The sequence below is a fragment of the Marmota monax genome, unplaced genomic scaffold (genome assembly GCF_021218885.2).
Source record: "Marmota monax isolate L192 unplaced genomic scaffold, Marmota_monax_Labrador192_F-V1.1 WCK01_AAM20220418_F8-fsc00024, whole genome shotgun sequence".
NCBI classification, from domain to species: Eukaryota; Metazoa; Chordata; class Mammalia; order Rodentia; family Sciuridae; genus Marmota; species Marmota monax.
This window is the reverse complement of record NW_026695224.1, coordinates 25,543,805-25,565,313: the sequence shown is the minus strand read 5'-3', so window position 1 is coordinate 25,565,313 and position 21,509 is coordinate 25,543,805. Positions and strand designations below refer to the sequence as shown.

The 21,509-nt window shown below is 41.9% G+C and overlaps 1 protein-coding gene across 10 annotated transcripts in view; it reads left to right on the top strand.

The window, feature by feature from the left end:
- Wdr59 (WD repeat domain 59) overlaps nucleotides 1-21,509 on the top strand; it is a 148,078-nt gene that overhangs the window by 75,079 nt on the left and 51,490 nt on the right. For 5 of the 10 annotated variants that reach the window (XM_058575925.1, XM_046434663.2, XM_046434662.2 and 2 more), the window contains exons 2-5: nucleotides 9,723-9,772; nucleotides 15,205-15,340; nucleotides 18,655-18,740; nucleotides 19,936-20,016. In XM_058575925.1, the coding sequence (XP_058431908.1) occupies nucleotides 9,732-9,772; nucleotides 15,205-15,340; nucleotides 18,655-18,740; nucleotides 19,936-20,016 (344 nt within the window). In that variant the 5' untranslated portion in view covers nucleotides 9,723-9,731. Of the gene's footprint in view, nucleotides 1-9,722; nucleotides 9,773-13,249; nucleotides 13,267-15,204; nucleotides 15,341-18,530; nucleotides 18,741-19,935; nucleotides 20,017-21,509 lie in introns of those variants that run through there. The other 5 variants (XM_058575922.1, XM_058575921.1, XM_058575924.1 and 2 more) reach the window with 4 other exon arrangements.

The window sequence follows — 21,509 nt, the reverse complement described above, 5'->3', positions numbered from 1 at the left end:
TTATTTTTATGTGGTGTTGAGTTTGATTCTCAGCACCACATAAAAATAAAGATATTGTGTCCATCTACGATGAAAAAAAATATTTAAAAAAAATGTGAATGCTGTGAATTTCTTGTTTTCTAGAAAGCACCATGATGATGCAGTCATGATGGGAGGGAGGAGCATAGCATAGTGTAGAATTTAAGGATTTGGAGCTAGAGTGCTGGGTTAGGGCTCAGGTAGTGTCACCTGTCTGCCATGGGATTGTGGCTAACTTATTTCCTAAGCTTCAGTTTCTTCATCCACAAAACAAGGGTAATATAGTACCTGCCTGTGACAGGGGTTCCCCAGACCACCTCCAGGAGGATTCACAGTTGGATTTGCAGTTATGACTTATTATAGAGAAAGGATACAAAGTAAAAATTAAAGGAAAAATCTCATGGGGTGAGGACTGGAGAAGACCAGGCATGAACTTCCCAGAGTCCTCACAGTGGAGTCACACAGGACTTGCTTGATTCCTCCAGCATCCGGCTGTAGCAACACACACGAAATGATGCCTACTGGGGAGGTTCATTAGGGACTCAGTATCCAAGGTGTTTTGGGGAGGCCTGGTAATACAGGCACCACTGTTTAGCATATACCAAGATTCCAGACTCCCAGAAGGAAAGCAGGTGCTCCGTGGGCTTGTACCTACAGTTTAGGCATAGAGAGCCACTTTTATCAGTTAGGGATTGGTGTGAACACTTCTGTAATTCAGGATCAGGTTCTCAGACTTTAGCCAGCAGCTGCCCTGCAAGCAGGCCTTTGCAAGGACAGCACCCTCAGGCCTGCTGTGCCTGCTCCTTCTCCACACTGCTGTACAGAGTTGCTATGAGAAACATCAATGCCAAGCAGTTAGCTTAGTGTTCAGCATATATTAAGTGCTTGATTGATACATGTTATTATTATTATATTAAAAAACAGATCTAAGGAGGCAACAGATGTAGCCTGATAAAATAGACTTAAGGAGATGAGACTTTAGAAGATATCTCATCTCCTCTCTTATTTACAGAAGAGGAACCTGAGCCTCACAAAGATGAAGCGTTTCATCTCCTGATACCCAGTGTGTGCCATTTTGGTTTGTGAGGAGATGAGGATGTTCCCATTTTAAAGGGGGAGGTTTCCCAAGCATCGCGTCTCTTGTGGAATGTGTGAACCAGATCTTTGGTTAGGCAGTTTGTAGTAAGCATTAGACAAGGATGGCTCAAAAGCAGTTTGGCAGCAGTGTCTGTCTCTCTAATTTACATAGAGATTGGATCTTGTCATTTGAAATGGTCTGATCCTTTTTATATCAGTGAGTGTCAGTTGTGATTTTGGTGTAGGAGAACTGATAAATGCCAACATTAGAGTCTTTGCTGAGGCCTGTGACAAACTGATACTAGGGGAACTGACCCAGCTGTGATTTGCATTGATTGGATGTATAACCAGTTGCATAGTTTGGAAGGATGAACTGGCTAAGTGCTTTCTTTTCCTTTATATATATATATATGTGTGTGTGTGTGTGTGTGTGTGTGTGTGTGTATGTGTCTCTACCTACAACCTATATATATATATATATATATATATATATATATATATATATATATAGGTTGCAGGTAGACACAATATCTTTATTTATTTATATGTGGTGCTAAGGATCGAACCCAGGGCCTCCCACATGCTAGTCGTGTGCTCTATCCCTTAGCCACAACCCCAGCCCCTCAGTTGGGTTTAAAAGAGGAAGAGTTGATTTGTTTCCTAGTCCCTTCAAATAAACAAACCCTAGATTTTATTCTAGAGATAACAAGTTCTCTATGGTGAGGCGTTCTTTTGCATTGGATCAGGGTAGAAAGATACTCCTAGGAAACTGTGTGATGAATTCTTCCCAGAGAGATCGACTTTCCAACAGAACCATTTGTGTTTGTGCCAAAATTTAGCTGTAAGTGCAAAAATGGATTTTGTAATGCAATCTATCTCTAAGTTCATGTCACTTGACTATTATAAAGTAAGTATCTGTGGGCTGGGGTGTAGCTCAGTGGTAGTGCACTTGCCTAGCACATGTGAGGCATTGGGTTTGATAATCAGCACAACATTAAAAAAATAAATAATTTTTTAAAAATTAAAAAAATAAAGTAAGTATCTGTTATTTTTTTTAAAAGATGAAAATGTTAAAGTGTGAGTTTTTTTGGTAACAGCTGTTTTGAGCTATCATTCACATACAGTTTATCTGTTTCAAATGTACAATTCTATGGGTTTTAGTTTATTTACTGAGTTTGCAACCATCATCACAGTCATTTTTAGAACATATTCATCACCCCAATGTGAAACCCTGTACCTTTTAGCCATTACTTTTTAGTCCGCTGGCACCCCAGCCCTAGGCAACAACCATTAATCTACTTTATGTCTTTGTAGATTTTCCTGAGTTTCATTTTAATGGACTCATATAATACATATCATTGTGATGGACTTCTTTTACTTAGTTGTTTCCAAGGTCTATCTATGTTGTAGTATGGATCAGAACGTTCTTCCTTTTCATAAGTCAGATCCATTGTTTGGATATACCACACTTCATATGCCCTATTGTCAATTCTTGGACATTTACGTTATTTCTACTTTTGGGGTATCAGGAGTAATGCTTCTATGAATATTCACGTTCAGGTTTTTGTGTCCCATAAACTTCATTGCCTTGTACTAGCAGACACTGCTGCACACCATGTGCTAAGCATTGAACTAATAAATTCACACTCAAGGAAATTGCAACCTAATGGAGGAGACGTATCAGGAAATAGACAATATTGTAGATCGTAAGTGCTATGTAAAGAAAAGTCCTGGATATTGTGGAAGCACAGAAGAAACTGCTAACTCATGTTGGGTGTCAGCAGAGATGGTCCATGAAAACCTTAGAAGAGTCTGAACTAAATATCAAAAGATAAGGAATTGATCAGGTAAAGAATGGAGGGGGAGAACTGAATGGTTCTCAAAGTGTCTGGGAGGGTGTGAGATGAGGAGCTTCCATTTGATTTCAGTCAAAGTAAAAAGCCAACAGAGTTTTTTTTTGTTGTTGTTGTTTGTTTATTTTGGGGGGCAATGAATTGATATAATTAGAACTCTGTGTTTAGAAGGTTTAGCATTAGAAATTGTAGCTGTAGACCAAGCCCTAGGCAGTGGCCAATGGGAGTAGAGAGAGAAGAGACCTAGAATGCCTTTGAAAAATATTTTTAGATTACAAAATAATATGTATATGTAAATAATATAAAAATATAGACTAGTGTAGAAAAATAAAATAAAAAAAAATTAAAAACCTGTAGTAACAACTACCTTTAAAAATTAAAAAAAAATTGTATTATAAATTGACAATTGATAATTCTGTATATTAATGGGGTATAAAATGATATTATGATTTATGGATACAGTGTGGAATAATTAAATTAATTAATGTTTCTGGGAACAAGTACCTTTTAAACACTTTGATATACTTTTCGTGTTTTTCTTAAGAATATATTTACAAGTAGGCAATTTAAATTTTGGTCTGTAGTCAGGTATAAAATGCTACTTTTATTTATTTCTATAACCTAATGTAAACTGCAGCAAACTAGTCTTCTATAGGCTGGTAGGAAAGTTACTGCACAGGATCTCTTTCTTTCTTTGGTACCAGGGGCATGCTTAACCACTGAGCAACACTCCCAGCCCCTTTTTATTTTTTAATTTTTTTAATTTAATTTTTAAATTTTGAGACAGGGTCTCACTAAGTTGCTTAGAGTCTTGCTAAATTGCTGAGGCTGGCCTCAAACTTACGATCCTCCTTCCTCAGTCTCCCAAGTCACTGGGATTATAGGTGTACACTACTAGACCCAGCCAGGTTCCCTTTCATGCAGTGGGATCAAAGAAGCATTTCTCAGCCCTTCCGCATCTGGTGCTCTGAGTGTGGTGAGGATGGGGGTGGAGGTGGGGGCATAGAGGGAGTGGGTGGTAGTGGTGGTGGTGAGAACCTGGGAGCGATGGGGAGTGGGGGGGTAGACTCTGTCCCCACAAAGCACTTTTTCTCTGGTCAGGTTTCCATTTCCTCTGCTCAAACACTTACCTCTGTCCATTCCCCTTTGAGACAGCCTAGCATAACCCTCTTAATGTGCTCCAACAAATACAGTGGTAACTCGTTTTTTCCCTAGGGTAGGAATGGGGAAAATCAGTTAGGTGGTTCTGGGGTGGTGGTGGTTTTTTCTTTTTTAAAATAATTTCCCCTAATATGGTGAGTTATGATACTCTGCAGTTTTGGCTGATGCATTTTTTTGTGTGTGTCATTAAAGCATTAAAAATGCTTCTGGAATATTCCATCGTATAAGATATATGTGATGTACTTGTAGATAACATGAAATAAGCTGCTTTGTGCATAAAATGCTGTATTTCTGATAGATTTTGGAGGTGAATCTACTGGGTTAAAGGACATAAATTTTTTGAATGATTGTCAGATCATGCGTTGTTAGTGTTCTGTCGCTGCATATCACAAGTTTAGCACCTTCAAACTACACTACTTACTAGCTCATAGTTCTGTAGGTCAGAAGTCCAGGCACTGCATGACTCACTCTCTTTGTTCAATGTCTCTCAGACCAAATCAAGGCATCAACCAGCTGTGTTCTCACCTGGAGGCTACACTTAGGAAGAATCCACTTCCAGGGTCCTTCAGTTTGCTGGAAAATCCTGATTTGAGGGGTGGTAGGATTGAGACTTCTGTTTTCCTCTGGTTGTTATGTAGAGGCTGGTTGCTGTCAGCTCCTAGAGGCCTTTCAGGCCTTGCTGTGTGACCACTCCCACTTCTGCAGCCAGCAGTGAGCGGCCCCTTCCCGTCCCATTTCTGACTTCCAGACCTGATGAGATTAGGTCTCTCAGTCTTCCCTTCCTTCTCAGAGCTTTGCATTAGCCCAAATAGAAAGTCTGTACTTATTAAACAATAGCTCCCTATTCTGGGTTTCCTCATCTTGCCCCTGGTGACTGCCAGTCTGTTTTCTGTTTCTATGAATTTGTCTGTTTTAGTTGGATTCATACAATATTTGTCTTTAAAATTTTTTTTTGCAGTGCTGGGAATTGAACCCAGGGCCTTATGCATGCTAGGCAAGACCTCTACCACTGAGCTGCATCCTCAGCCCTTTTTAAAATTTATTTTGAAATGGAGTCTTGCTGAGTTGCAAGTGCTGGCCTTGAATAACATTTAAAACTGTCCTGCCTCAGCCTTCTGAATAGCTGTTGTTATAGGCATGTGCCATAATGCCCAACATGTTTGTCTTTTTTGGTTTTGCCTGTTTCACTTTGCATGTTTTAAGATTCATCCATTGTGTAGTATGCATCAGACTTTCCTTCCTTTTTAAGACTGAATAATATTCCATTGTATATTATACCACACTTTATTTTTACCCACATTCATCCATCTTGAACGTTTGGGTTGTTACAGGTCTATTTTGAGGTCAGCTGATTTGTGACCTTAATTTATGCTTCCACAATCCCTTCGCAGTAGTACCTAGATTGTGTTTTATTAGCACTGAAGAGCAGAGAAGAGATGTGTGTACACCAAGGGCCCAGCATCCTGGGGGCCATGTTAGGATTCTGCCTATCATATTGCCTCTGGAAAGATCACACTGGACCTTTGTTCACTGCACAGCGCTGAGGTAGTGATCTCCTCCCAGGTAGAGACTGCTGCACACATCTTGTAGACCACATTGTGCTCTGTGAAACTGGTCTGTTCCTGGCAGAGGCACGCAAGAGGATGAGAGTGTTTTTAAGGATTTTAGATTTCTGGAGCCTAGCCGGTGTGCAAGAACAAAAATTACTCTTCAAAAGTGAAAACAATACGATCTGGACAATATAGACACCCTGTCAACTGTACAGTCAAAAATGTCTAGATTTGCCAAGGAACAGGAACAATCCACCTGTGTCAAAAGAAAGCAGATAATAGGAACTAATGAGGAGATACCTTGGATGTTAGATTTCAACTACAAAGATTATATATCAACAACTATTGTGGAGAAATTTAAGGTCTTGTTGCAAATGCAGGACGTGATGTTTTTCAAGATGAGGGAAACCCTGAAAAATGACCTAAAGGAAATGCTAGTAAAAAGTGAGATATCTGAAACAAAAGATACAAAGCACTGTGGTAGCAGGGAAGAGTGACAGGAAGCGAAAGATTTAGCTTCACCAAAAACACAGTTGAGAGAACAAGAAGAAAAAAATTCTAAATTTGCTGAGTGTACTGAAAACTTATCTTTTAGAAACAAGGAAATAGACAAGCCGATTTGTAAATGGGACAAAGCCAAGATGTCCACTAGCAATCAAGGGAAGGAATTATCCCAGAATGAACCCCAAAGTTACCAAGCCATTGGAGGGATGGCAGAAGCCTCAGATATGAACGATGACACATGTAGAAATGACAGTCACCACATACAACTGCCCGACAAAGAGAAGCCAAAGCATAGGGAGGGTGGAGCAGTAAAAACAATGGAAGAAGAAAACCTCCAGATCCTCAGTAACAAAGAGAAGACCGTCAAAGCATCAAGAGAAGAAGAAACTCTGATGGATGAAGGAGCCGTGCTCACCCTGGCTGCAGACCCTCTGGCATCAGCCACCTTGGAAGTCAGTAAGTGGTGGGGCGACATCTTCAACATTTTGAGAGAAAATGGCTTTGAACCTGAGTTTCAGTGTGAGGTCCATTTAGCATTTAAATGTGATGATGAGATGAAGACATTTTTAGACCTGCAAAGTTTACGACAATTTACCAGCCAAAAACCTGTCATAGGAGAATTACTGAACCCTGTACTCTGACAGAAGGAAGAACCAAATCTGGAAGGAGGATGTGGGATCCCCTTAAAAGGGGGTAACACTTTAGTAAATTCAAAACATGAAGCTGGAGGAACAGCAAGTGATGGCTTGCATTTCTTAATCACCAAAGAGGCAAAAGTCATTACGCCAGAAGTGAAGAACTTAGAGACTCGGGAGGAAGAGTTTTCGGAGTGGAAGGATAGAGGAATCCCTACCTTTGAGGTGACAGGAGAAGACTCAGAGACCCACAAGGAAGACATCTTTTATGTGAGGGCAGAAGAGGAAGAAGGGGCCTGTGATGTGGAAGAGGAGGGACAAGAGGAGATGGAAGAAGAGGAGACCTCTGGGGAGGAGGAGGAGTGGTGGGAGGAGGAGGAGGAGGAGTGGTGGGAGGAGGAGGAGGAGGAGTGGTGGGAGGAGGAGGAGGAGGAGTGGTGGGAGGAGGAGGAGGAGGAGTGGTGGGGGAGGAGGAGGAGGAGTGGTGGGAGGAGGAGGAGGAGGAGTGGTGGGAGGAGGAGGAGTGGTGGGAGGAGGAGGAGTGGTGGGAGGAGGAGGAGGAGGGCAAAGATGACTCAATGTAATGTGAGAAACGGGACTCAACCTGTCGCCTTGTTCCTGCAACAAGTGTGTTGGGAGAGATGGGAGCTGATGAAGAGATTATGGTGTTCAGTAAGGTATGGAATTCTGAGAATGAGGAGGAAGAGGAAGTAGGAGGGTTTTTTATGCAGAAGATTTTTCAAACACAAACATCCAAAGGGGCAGACCTAATCCAGGAAACGGAAACAAACTATAGAACAACTGTGATCGGTGTCCTCAGAGAGATGGGAGAAGAGATTGGAAAAATTAAAAAATGCCTTCCAGATATCTTGGAAACTAAGAATTCAATAGATGATCTGAGGAGTAGAATAGACATCCTTGAAGAAAGACTTTGCAATCTAGATGATGAAATGGCACAATTCTCTAGGGATATCATACACATTGTGGCCAATCAGATAATAAATTAATGCTAAGGGAGAGGGAGGATAGATTCAAAAGTGCCAACATCCATTTGATAGGAATCTCAGAAAAAGAGAGTGAAAGAATGAAGCAGAGGACATTCTGCAGGAAATAATTGAAGAAAATTTTCCAGAGCTTCGGGATTCTAGTCTTGGGATAGTGAGTGCTCACCAGATCCCCAGCATGATTGACAAAAACAGACTCACTCTGAGATACATCTTGGTAAAGTTTTTGAATTGTAGTGATAGAGAAAATCCTAAAGGCTTCTAGAAAGAAAAAAGAAAACACCTACAGAAAGGCTTTCGCCCAGAATCCTGTATCCAGCCAAATTGGCATTTGATTTCCAGGGTAAAACAAAGATATTTTTTGATATGGAAGAATTTAGGAAGTTTATTTCTTGTGTACCCACTTTGAAAGAATTATTGGAGAAAACAACATAGGTGGCTGCAACTTACACTCTCCTCACCCCAACATAGATCTAGAAAATTGACGAATACAACATCATGTCTGTCCAGAAGAGTGGGAGCTAACTGGGGATGAGAGGAAAGGAGTGGTCTTACCCAGATGTTAGGAAGGTTAAAGGGCATATTTTAAAAATTTAATGATAGTCATTGTAGTTTCCCTAGGGTGAAGATTCTGTATTACTGAGGGGGGAGGAAGGAATCTGTCCAAGGAACAGATGGGGAAAGTAACAGAAATGTACAGGGGAAAGGTGGCAAGGTAAAATAGAGAAGAAAAAGTGCAGCTGCTGAATGTATGGGGAAGGATATTTCATAATTTTATTAGGTATCAGTGAATCTGCTTTTTCCATTTGAATATACTCATCTTGCTATTAAAAGTTTTACATTTTTCAAAAAAAAAAAAAAAAAAAAAGATCACACTGCCCTCGCGGGATTAACCATCCTGTCTTTTTTTCAAAACATTCATCTAGAAGCTGCACAGAAGAGTTCTGGAAGTGGCACCTTGTTTCATGGCCTGCCTTTCCAGCTGGGCCTTTCTCTGCTCATGACTCTAGTATAATATGAAGGTCAAACTTTTGAGCCTCCAGTAGAGCACTCTGGTTTTTGTCCCCAGTGTTACCTTTGACATTTCTCAAGGGTGGACAAGTGTGTGAAACCCAGTAGTAAGGCCAGTGAGGGGAAGGGAGAGAATTTCTGTTGCCATTTGTGTTTGTGACAGCATGTACAAAATGGATTCTCTTGATATTCTCTCAGAAATATCAAGACTTAGTACGTTTAATAACCAAACAACGGCACAAATAATTCGCGTTAATGACATGCAAATGCAGCAGCAGTTGAACTTGTTCCAATAAGAGAATTTAGGACCGTAACTGCCAGGATTCAAATCAGCCTCCTGTTTCAGCTTAGATGCAGATTCACTGGACTCAGCACCATCTTTTGGGAATTAGGCTTTGGATCCTGCAGTGTTGGTGCTCAGAAGGAATTTGGAGACCTAGTTAATGGAAACCAGAAAAATGCACTCGAAATTTCATCTTGAATATGAACTAGGCATCTTAGTAACAAGAATATGATCGCAGATTCAGCCGGGTGTTATTTGAATAATACCAGCCGCCCTGTGGCTTGAGGCCTTGGGAAAGGCCTGGGTGCGTTGTGTATGCAGAGGGGCCAGTGTCCCAGGATAGGTTCCCCTTGGGAAAGGGTCTTGGTGCATTGTAGCTGTTGACTATCATGCTGCTCAGACTCCCTGAGGGCTAGTAACTGATAGAAACTGCCATGTTGTCAACATGAAACTTTGGTGGGAACTAGAAGAGAGTCAAAGTATCCACTGTAGAGAACTAATGATACTTGCTAGCTGGGGACTGCCTGGGAGATGGGAAGAGGAAGATCCACATTCAAAAGGAACACCAGCCTTCTCCACCTGAGCGGGGTCTGCTGGCGGGACTTAATTTCTGTTCTCTCTCACAGGCAACTGCAATGTCTGTGGACTGTCTTGGGCAGCATGCAGTGCTTTCTGGGTAAGTGAGCTTTGGGAGTGTGTCTACCACAATTTCTGGGGAACAAATTGCAAGTTAGGTTTCTGGGAAATTGGAAAATATCCTGGTATTTAAGGATTATAATCACAGGGTTTAGTTCTTCCAACCTAGTGAAAACAGGACACTTATAGAGTTTACTCACCGTTTATTTTTGTTTCTGACCTAACAGGTAAGCAGCAGAATTCCATCAAAATTTTAGTGACTGGTAGTGGTCTTGAAATTGCAATTTTGTGTTTATTGCATAGACTTTTCAAGAAAGCTATCTGGTGTGGTCAGATAGGTAGTGACTAGGATTGAGGGAATCTGGGTTCTATTTTGGCAGTGCCACTAATCACAAGCCTGTGGACTTTTTTTTTTTTTTTTGATACCAGGAATTAAACCCAGGGACACTCAACCCTTAAGCCACATCTCCAGCCCCCTCCATGCCTTTTTTTTTGTAGTTGTAGATGGACAGAATGCCTTTGCTTTATTTGTTTATTTTTATGTGGTACTAAGGATTGAACTCAGTGCCTCACACAGGCTAGGCAAGTGTTCTGCCACTGAGCTACAGCCCCAGCCCCCCAGCCCTTTTTAACTTTTTTTATTTTAGAGTCTTGCTGAGTTGCTGAGGCTGGCTTTGAACTTGGTAATCTTCCTGCTTCAGCCTCCTGAGTTGCTGGGATTATAGGTGTGTGCCACCACTCCCAGCAACCCCAACCCCTGCACTTTTATTCAGTTGACCTAACTGCATTTTGGTTTTCTAATGAAGGAATTCAATTCCATCAAGAAGAAATTAAACTACATAGTATTCTGTAATGTTATTAGATTTTGTTGTTCTTATTGATGTTGTTTTTGCAGTTCTGGGGATTAAGCCTGGGACAATTTATCACTGAGCTACATCCCCAGTTCTTTTTATTTTTTATTTTTTAATTTTGGTATAGAGTCTTGCTAAGTTTCAGAGGCTAACTATGAACTTCCGATCCTCCAGTTTTAGCCTCCTATATTGCTGGCATTGTAGGCATGTGCTATCACACAGGCTTCTGTAGTGTTTTCAAGCTCAAAAAAGAAGATTCTGGCAATTAAGTTTCATCTCTGCCTTCGTAATAACCCTGGTATTGTACCAGAATAAAATTTAATGGGCAGGGACCTCTCAAATTCAGTTGTTTTTTAAATTAACTTAGTTGTTTATGAACCTATTTACAAATCAGTGAAAATATTTTCTTTTACCTTCATTGTTTTATTTTGAAATTGTTTTAATTTACCTTTTTAAAAAAGCACATGCACATAGCAAACATTTAAATAGTTCAAAAGGATATATCATGGAAAATTTTCCTCCTACATTCTGACTAAAGACATTATTGACATTGTTTTCTTTTATGATCTAGGCACATGGATAAGGAAATATTGGTATTTCTCTCTTTTAGTTCTAGTTTCCTGGTCAGTTTTTGAAAAACAGCTTTGTTAAGATATAATTAATATATACATGTAATATGAATTACATATAATTCACTTATTTAAAGAGTATAGTTTAGCTGAGCATATGGCTCATATCTATAATCCCAGTGGCTCAGGGGGCTGAGGCAGAAGGACCACAAGTTCAAGACCAGCTTCAGCAACTTAGCCATGCCCTAAGCAACTTAGTCAGACCCTGTCTCAAAATAAAAGACAATAACAACAACAAAAGGGCTGGGGATATTAGTTCAATGGTAAAGTGCCTCTGGGTTATATCTTCAGAACCCCCCACCCCTAAAAGAGTGTAATTTAGTGGTTTTTTTTGTATATTACATTTTTAATTTCATACTCACTTTTTTTTTTTTTTGCAGGGCTGAGATTGAACTCGGGGGCACTCAGCCACTGAGCCACACCCCCAGCCCTGTTTTATATTTTTTATTTTAGAGACAGGGTCTTACTGAGTTACTTAGTGCCTTGCTTTTGCTGCAGCTGGCTTTGTACTTGAGATCCTCCTGCCTCAGCCTCCCAAATTGTTGGGATTACAGGCGTGTGCCACCTGGCTTTATACTCACTCTTTGTACCAGTTTTTTTTTTTTTTTTAAATCAAGGAAATACCTGTAAATGTTTTAATAGTAGTGTAGCACTAGAAAGCTTATGTTAGACAACAGTGGTCTCCACTTCACTTTTCCCCTGGTTCCGCTGGAAGCTCATCTCAGACTCTAGCTCTGCCTTTCAGTTGCCTCTGTTTTCCCGGTTAGTGCACATGAATGACTCCAGCTGGCTTTATCCATCTTGAACATTATAAATTGACTCCTTACACCAGAAGATGAGGATTGGTTCTTTTTCTACACTCTTGCACACCTACCTAGCCTTCCCCCTTTTTCCAGTACAGCTCTATTACAGTCATTGGATTGATTCAGTATTTGAGAGGTTTTTTTCTCACAATTATTGTGAGAGGTCCTGTGCCATTCTGATTCTGGGCTCTTTGTCACTTATATTTCTTTTTGGAAGCTTAAAAATCCTATCTTTATCTCTGGAGTTTGTGAACTTTTCATCATGACTGCTTTGTCTACGTCTGGCTACTCAGGACTCCTTTCCCCTCATTTTTTACACTATTGGTTATCTAAGCCAATAGAGGCATAACATGCTTGGTATTATATTGCTCTATTAATGACCCATAAAACACTCTCAAGTGCCTTGGAGTAACTGAGCTAAATGTTAGATTTTCCAGTGTCAACTAATGTGGAAAGTGGTATCCTTAGCTCTCTAGGAGAGGATGGAGTTATGTGACTGGAACTCACACAGGTGTCCCTGTTCTAGTGTGATCCTAGATATGTATGGATCCATATTGGTTTTCAACATGAACTTGAAGTGCTCCATTTCATTTTCTTATGCTGAATTTGAAAATTATACATTGTATGTAAGATTTTATACATAGAATCTGTATAAATTTTAAAAATAAGTATGGAGTATACTAATCTGAAATAAACAGCTCAAATAAATTTCCAATATACACACTCATGTAATACCATTCAGACTGATATACAGAATATTTTTTAGCACCTTGGAAAACCCTTCTGATCTGGAAGTCTTTCTGTTTCCATTTGAAGAAATTTTCCTGCATTACGTCTTTGATCATTTTCTCCCCTCCATTTTCTCATTCTTACTTTTGAAGTTCCTATTAGTCAGTATTAGCTTTTCTGTGGATTCTCTTCTGACCTTTTTGTCCTTTTGCTTTGCATTCTGGGAGTTTCTAACTTTAACATTCATTCCTTCTATCAGATTTTCTTAAATTTCAACTATTTTAATTTTCAGAAATTTTCAAGATTCTTAAAAACTTCAACTATGATTTTAATGTACTCTACACTCTACAATATTCTCTTAACTCAGAGAATGTTGATTCCAGGCTTTTTCTTTCCTCTATGTTACCCCTGTTCTCATTGAGTTCCTTTCCCCACTACTGTTCGTCTCTTTCAGGTTTCCTCCAGTGACTAAGCTGATTGGCTCTCTGTTCACACTGAAGAGTGATCAGAGTGGCTGTCCAGGTGGGTGGCTGTGGGCACATTTTAGGGAGATCAGGCAGGAACTGGGACTTCTTGTTAGTGGGTGCCCAGGTAACCCTATGTCCAAGGTGTTGTTTGTTGTTGCTTATGTTTTGAGGGGACTGGTCATTTTTACCTGACAAGTGTTGTCAAAAAAGGGGCTGGGGTTGTGACTAGTCTAGCATGTACGAGGTACTGGGTTTGATCCTTAGCACCATATAAAAATAAATAAAATAAAGGCATTGTGTCCAATTATAACTAAAAAAATATTTTTTTTATAAAAGTGTTGTCTAAAGGATAAAAGGTGGCATTGTGAGGGCCCCATACCAGTAACGGAAGGGACTGGAGGCCTCGTACTCACATTGCCAAGTTTTGAGTACAGCACCTTAATTTAGCAGCTGTGCTGTGCTGCTAATCCCAGGCTAGGGAATAGCAGCACCCACCTTCCACCTGGGGTGAAGGAGAGGTGGCTCACCTGGCTTTTTGAGGCACATATAAACCTATCTCTTTAGTGTACTTTCAAACAATTCTTGTATTTTGTTCTTTTTTTTTTGTCTCCCAGTGCTCCCCTGTCCTTACCTTGAGGAGTCCTGCAGTGTGAGCCAGATGGCTTCTCGGGCTCCTCCCCTCGCCAGCACTTGAACTTTATTTAGCTTTCTTTACTCTAGATCAGTTAACCATCTGTCCATCTGCTTTCCATTTTGTGTACCTTTGTGAGTTTCTTTTCTTTCTTTCTTTTTAGCTCTTACTTGAGTGGGGCTTCAGGGGAGTGAAGGTAAACCCAGGTTTCACCAGCCATGCTCATCTGAAGTGCACGCTGTCTGCTTTTCTCCGTTTGCTCCTTAGTGTCTCTGAACTCCCTGGTGATACACCTGTGTGCCGAGCTCTTGTCCTTGTACTGTTTTTCTTTCTAATGGAAGAAGCCAGCCTGTCTACTGCAGTCGTAGGTGATTGCTTTGGGGGAGGCCAGAGTTTCAAGATCTTTGTTCTGCATTAACTTTCTTAGAAATTCTGGAAGTTTTGTGAAATTGTATCTTCCCCATTATCCTTCTTCTGCCTTAAGCTCTTTAGAATTTCTCTTGCCATCTAGAATTTTACCACCCATTTGTCTGAACAGGGGCTACTGATCATTTTATTTTTGAGCTTACCTGTTCTTACTGATAGCCAAGGGCACAGAGCTCTCTCTAATGAGGATGACTGCGGGGATGTTGATTCATGTACCAAGATTTTTTTTTATTTTAACTTGAAAAATAGAGGAACACAGTGCATCCTTGTTTTCAGATTCTTTATATTGATTGATATCTTTAACATTATTGGTACTTACTGTGTTATTTTTTTTTCCTTGGGTTTTTATTTCCCTTCCTGATAGATTTAATTTAGTTTCCATGTAGTAGTCTTGCAGAGGAGTTTGAGATTTTTCTGCAGGGTTTAGCTAGGTGATAAATGAAGTGTGTAATTTAACACACACTTATTGAGTGTAGAGCACTGTGCTGACTGATGTGGAGCATACCAAGATGTTCAAGACATGGTCCATCCATACTTCAGACACATTAGTAGTCCCGCTATAGAAGTAAATGCTGCCCATGTCCCAGGATACAATGAGAAGCAGTAATTGACCCTAATTGGGGCCTTGGGGAGGGCTTGGAGAGGGCAGGTTGGAGCTCAAGTCAGGGCAAGCAGATAGACTCTCAGGGGTGGATATGGTCGGGAAGGCCACCTTTGGAGGTAGACACTCACCGAGATACTGCTCCCTTTGCTTAACTGCCAGTTTGAGTTGCTCTTTTCCCTTGTATACCTCTCAGAGTAGATAAATGTCATGTGCATCTGGGGTTTTTAGGAGCACTGTTTGCAGATCTTATGTGATTCTAAGTGTGCTCTTCTGTCTCAGTGCTAGTGTGGCTCTGTTGCTATATTGCTGTAATGCTGATGTTGTTCTCCTAGTCGCAGATTCCTGTACATCGTCAATCTAGATGCTCCTTTTGAAGGTCACCGGAAAATCTCTCGTCAGAGCAAATGGGACATCGGAGCTGTGCAGTGGAATCCTCATGACAGCTTCGCGCATTATTTTGCAGCTTCGGTAAGTTCACTTTGAGAATGTCATCTTTTACATGTGTCATCTTGGGCTAGCAGGTTTGTGTCCTGTGTAGAAAAGAAAGTATAATTCTCATTGCTCAGTCAGAAAAGAGATTTGAATGGCTCTGCAAGAAAGAGGCAAGTGGCAAGTTAAAAATAAATAAATATACATATATATTACAAATGTGTGTACATGTATATCAATGTGTATGCATTACACATGTGTGTACATGTATATTATATGTTTGTTTGATGGTTTCATTGGTGTCAGGCCTTGTATTTCTAGAGCCTGAATCTAGATTTTGAAAGGGAAGCAAGTGGTTGCCTTCATTTCTGTGTGTGGTGAGAACGCATTTTCATTAGCAGCAGGGTAACATCCAGTGGCCAGATGGCAGATGACTGGAAGATGTTTAAAGAGGGTACCTGGGGAGCGGGCCTGGGCTCTGCTCCCATCACTCTCAGAGGGAGCAGGAGACTCCCTACACCCTTCCCCTCAGAGGAGGGGCTTCTTGATTGAGATTCATTAGATTGATTGACCTCGTGGAATCTGCATGCTTCCTTATGTGTGAATTTTCCCAGGGAAAACATACGTAAGTCTTAATAGGTTTTCTGAGAAATTTATGATCCTAAAAGATCCTGGGATCCAACAGCTCTGGCATCTTTCTCCAGATTCTACACCATTGTTCTTTGCTGGCTCTTCTGAATAGTGCCCATCTGAACATGTGTGTGGATGTACTTGTTTTCAGTTCTGAACCTGTGCTCGGGAGTAGAATTACAGGGTCATATGGTTATAACTTTTTTTTAAAAAGTTTATTTTTTAGTTGTAGTTGGACATGATACCTTTATTTTATTTATTTATTTTTATGTGGTGCTGAGGATCGAACCCAGGGCCTTGCACGTGCTAGGTGAGTGCTCTACTGCTGAGCCACAACCCCAGCCCTGATTATAACTTTTTGAGGGAACTACCAAACTGTGTCTCACAGTGGCTCATCTGTTTTGTATTCCCATTGGCAATGCATAGGGTTTCCAGCTTTTCTATATTCTCACCAACATTTGTTGTTTAATTTAAATTGTTGTCATTCCTAGTGGGTATGAAGTGGTCCCTTATTTTGTTTTTTTGATTTACATTTCTCTAATGACTGATGATGTTAAGCATCTTTGCATGTGCCTATTGGCCATTTATGTACCTTTTATTTTTGAAGAAGTGTCTTTTCTGGTCCTTTGCCCTTTTTGGTTTGGTTGGGTTTTGGGTTTCTTGTTTGTTTTTGCTGTGTTAGAGATTGAACCCAGGGCTCTGAGCAACACCCCAGCCCCATTTTTTTTTTTTTTTTTTTAAACACAACTGGGGATTAAACCTAGGGCCTTCGGTATGCTAGGCAGGTGCTGTACCATGGAGTAACAACTTTAGTCCCTATACCCAATTTTTTTTTCCTTTGCCCATTTCTGAATCGGGTTGTTTGTACTTTTGCTGTTGAGTTGTAAGAGTTCTTTGTATATTCAGGATGCTAGACCTTTATCATCTATGTGATGCAAATAGTTTCTCCAAAATATTTGTCAAAGAAATATTGTTTTTTTCACTTTCTCTTTTTTTTGTGTGTGTGGGGGGGGTGGTACTGGGGATTGAACTCAGGGGCACTCAACTACTGAGCCACATCCCTAGCCCTATTTTGTATTTTATTTAGAGACAGGGTCTCACTGAGTTGCTTAGTGCCTCACCGTTGTTGAGGCTGGTTTTGAATTTGTGATCCTCCTGTCTCAGCCTCCCAAGCTGCTGGAATTACAGGCATGTGCCACCATGCCTGGCTGTTTTTTCACTCTCTTGATAATGTCCTTTGATGCACAAAAGTTTTAATTTTGATGAAGTTCAGTTTATTTATTTATTTTTTCTGTCATTGTTCTTGGTTGGAAGGCAGCTTCTTGCAGAGAAAGAGCTTTAGAATTGGGCAGATCTGGAGTCGAGGCCTAGTTTGAACTCTTTTTTCTTGAGCAAGCCACTCAACTTTCTAAGCCTTGGTTGCATCATGTGTACTTGGATGATGATACTCACCTTGCAGGGAGGTGAGAAAGGTCAGATTGGATAAGGTGCCTTGTACCTGGATGAGAACTGACAGACCCTCTGGAAATAGCAGGAATGTTATAGGATGAGGGAACTTTTCATTCTGTTCCCATGGAAAGCTATTTTGAATCCTAACCTTTTCATAAGAACCTTACCTGTTTAGATTTGGAAACTGGCATTTCAGAATAAAAATCTCAGAACTTAATTTAACTGTCTGCCTCTGAGCTAAAATGAAAATTAGTCTATTATATTTATCAGTTCAGAAAGTATTCCATGGCCTGCCATTGTTCTCAGTCTGTTGGTGTCTTTATCCTCTTTGAGTTTAAGTGCACAGTATTTAGGGAACTGTTCTGCTGTTTCTTTTAAATGAAATGTACTTTGATAGAGCCTTTAATTTTCTTCCCCGTTTTTAGTTGAGTTTCTTCTGGTCCATTTTCCTTGTCTCTTTCTCTTTAACCCTCAATGAAATTTGTGTTAGGCATGTTTCAGGGAGTCTTGTGTATAATTTTGCCTTCTTGCATGTCCTTTTGATGGTGTTTCTTTTTTTCTTTCTTGTATCTCTGTGTGTTTGTGTGTGTTTTCGGTAGTAGAAATTGAACCCAGGGGCATTTTATTCTGGGCTGCATTCCCAGCCCTTTTTATTTTTGATTTTGAGACAGAGTCTTGCTAAGTTGCTTAGGGCCTCGCTTAGTTACTGCAGCTGGCCTCAAACTTACAGTCCTCCTGCCTCCTGCTGCTGGGATTACAGGCACGTGCCACCATGCCTGGCATGTATCTGTGTTTTTAAAGTGAGGTAGGTGGACTCTGGGCATTTGGTGTGGGAAGGGTAAGCTGAAAACATCCGCTGTGACAGTAGTTGGGGAGTCAAGTGTGTGACCTTCTGAGGGGGGGAGGAGGTTCCTTTAGTGGTCTGGGCTGTCTCTGTGGCCCATGAGGCACATGCTCAGGAGCCCATCTCCAGCTTCAGGTCCACTGTGACTGTTCAGGATGGGTGCTCTTCCTGTTTGAGCTTGGCAGTGCCCAGGGTGCATGGAGACATCAGTATGATGCAATTCCATTTTGAAATTCATAGCTCTATGTACTAGCTGAGGCTTGTTCAAGCTAATGTTTATTATACTGATTTCTTTTGGCTTTTTAGGAAGTTCAACCTATGGATCTCTGCCAGTTGGCCACCTCTTCTTGCCTTAAGCATTGGGGTGAGAACCTATATTCCAGTGGTATGTTGTGCTACCCACAGCCTTCTCTTCCTTATTTCTTTTCAGAGTAACCAACGGGTGGACCTTTATAAGTGGAAAGATGGCACTGGGGAAGTTGGCACAACCTTACAGGGCCATACGCGCGTCATCAGGTAGGCACCAGCCCTCCACAGTGCCTTGGCCTGTCTTACTTCGGTTAGTGAAATGAAGATGCTATCCCCCTTGCATGGCTTGACCCTGTGTGTTGCACTGGCCCTGGGGCCAAGTATTCACCAAGGTGCTCGAGAAGAAACCAAGGACAATCAATATTTAGGAAGCGTCACCTATGTAGCTGTTGACCCAAATCCTGGAAGACTTAATTCAGCCCCATCCAGAGTAAGGATTAGGGCTGCTGTTTGCCAGAGGAGGCAGGGGAGGTATGTAGTAGAATCCCCAGGGCAGGATCTACCGTGCCCTGAGTGTGTGGAGACACCAGCAAGCAACGTTGGCCCTTGCCTTTTCCAGCAACTGTGGTCATTACAGTCGGCTCCTGTACCCCGGTCTGCTATCCACATGCACAGTTGCCTCCCACTTAGGACCTTCCAGAGTGTTCTTGAGCCTCTCTTTCCCTGGGCAGCTGTTTCTGGGTAGGAGAAACTTTTTCTAGGGAGTAGCGTCAAGGAGTTCAGGGGGAGCGAAACTGATCTGGAAGTGAGGGCACTAGTATGAGGCGTTCTGTGGAGTAACCACCTTCCTGGGGCTGAGGGTTCAAGTAGGGAGCCCCAGGGCTGCCAGCCCTCCTGGAAGGCGGTGTGGGAACATGGCTGTTCACCCCGCTTAGGAGAGGTGGGTTACCCAAGGTACCCGTGGTTGAGTCTTACTTAGAAAATGGTAATCAAGGGACTGGGGTTGGGGCTCAGCAGTAGAGTGCTTGCCTGGCATGTGTGAGGCACTGGGTTTGATCCTCAGCACAACATAAAAATAAAGAAAATAAAGATTTTATGTCCATCTACAACTAAAAAAAAAGAAAAAGAAAATGGTAATCAAAGATTACTTCATGTGATTTCCCTGTGTTTTGTCTGTGTCTACTTATTCAGAGAGTCTGTTTTAAGTTGCCATGCTCCATTTATTTTCTGGGAGCAGGTGGTAGAGTAGTTGGCAACCACAGAGAGAAGGACCCGAATGTTTCCTTCGGAGCTCGTTTAACTCTTGCTCATTCATAGACAACTTTGGAGATCTCCAGCCTGAGCTGCAGTGAGAAGCCCATTAATGGTGACATTCAAAACCACTGAAAACTAGATTTACTAGTGCTTTGGAACTGAAGCTTTTTTCTTTCTTTTTTTGTTCTGTTTATTTCTTCTCTCCTAGCGACTTGGACTGGGCAGTGTTTGAACCAGATCTCCTGGTCACCAGCTCGGTGGACACCTACATCTACATTTGGGATATCAAGTAAGAACAATGAGGAGGTTTAATCACTTGTTTGTGGGATTATTGGGAACCTTCATTTCAGAGATTATGTCTTAGTTTGGTTTCCTCTAGATGCAGATCCTGAAACAAGGATTTGGGTTCAAGTATATGACATTGGAGATGACAGAGGGGTAGGCAGGGGATGGAGAAGAGAGAGGCAGGTGGGGAAGACTGGTAAGCCAGGGAGCACCCTCCTCTGGATGCCAGCATGAACAGGTAGGGTATAATCACTGGGGGTGCTTGGTGCTGCTGCAGAATACCTCCTCAGAAGTTTCCCACCAAGGGCCTAGGAAGCATGTTTGATTCTGCAGTCATCGGGAAGGCTGCCCCCCGGGGGTCTGAGTTCCCTGGCACTCAGGCCTGTCAGAGTTCTTCAGAGCAAGCTGCAGCAGCCAGGGCAGTTCCCTTGGCAAAGCAACACAGGTGCTGCATTTGGAAGTCGAGCTGGGGTTCACTGAAGTGGACAGGTGATGGAGGGGATGATGACGGGCACTGCCACACATCTGCTCAGCTCCTCACTAGTTGTTTGTGAGGCTTCATCTCCACGTCTGTCAAATGGGGCCTAAGGGACACCTCCCAGGGTTCTACCTCATGGCATAAGGAGTAAAGGAGCTCCCACCCCTGGCTTGGCACATCAAAAGAACGATGTTCCTGCCAGGCTTGGTGGCACACACCTGTAATCCAAGGTACTCAGGAGCCTGAGGTGAGACTCAGGAGGATAGTGAGACTGAGCCCAGCCTGGGTCACATAGCAAGTCCCTGTCTCAAAAATAGAGGTGCTGGGGTGGTGGCTCAGAGATAGAGCACTCGTCTAGCATGCGTGAGGCACTGGGTTTGATCCTCAGCACCACATAAAATAAAATAAAGGTATTGTGTCTACCTATAACTAAAAAACAAATATTTAAAACAATGTTTCAACAACAACAACAAAAAACCCAACAAGTAGAACAGTGCCCCTTTGTCATATGGTTAGAGCTGGTTGCTCTGAGGAAGCAATCTGTAGGGTCCCTCTCCCCTAGCCAGGGTGCTCTGCTTCCCACCTGGTGGTAACTTTGGACTACTACCAAGCTACAGAGGCTTGGACTGTAGGCAGAAGATCAGCCAGGTATTGGGGTGGAACTGACCGGCTAGACCAGCAAAGTGGCTCTGCGGGAGTGAGGTGCGTGCGTCCGACTTGACTGTGCAGATACATGAGCCCCGTGGCGCTCTTTGGTCTAAGGGCAGTGCCAGAGGAGACACGCTGAGTCCAGGGCAAGTGGAAGGTGGAAGCTCTAAATGGGTCCTCAGGGAGCTGTGGGCGGGAGTGGAGTGCACCTCCTTCACACAAAATGGGTCTTTTCATGATGTAAGTAAAGGTACTGAGCTCACATTCTTCCTCAGGTTTTCTAAACAGTAAACCAGAGCTGCAGATTTGCCTTCACTGGCCTCCTTGGCCCCAGGGTGCCACTGCTGGAGAAGATGCCCCTTGGATTTCTT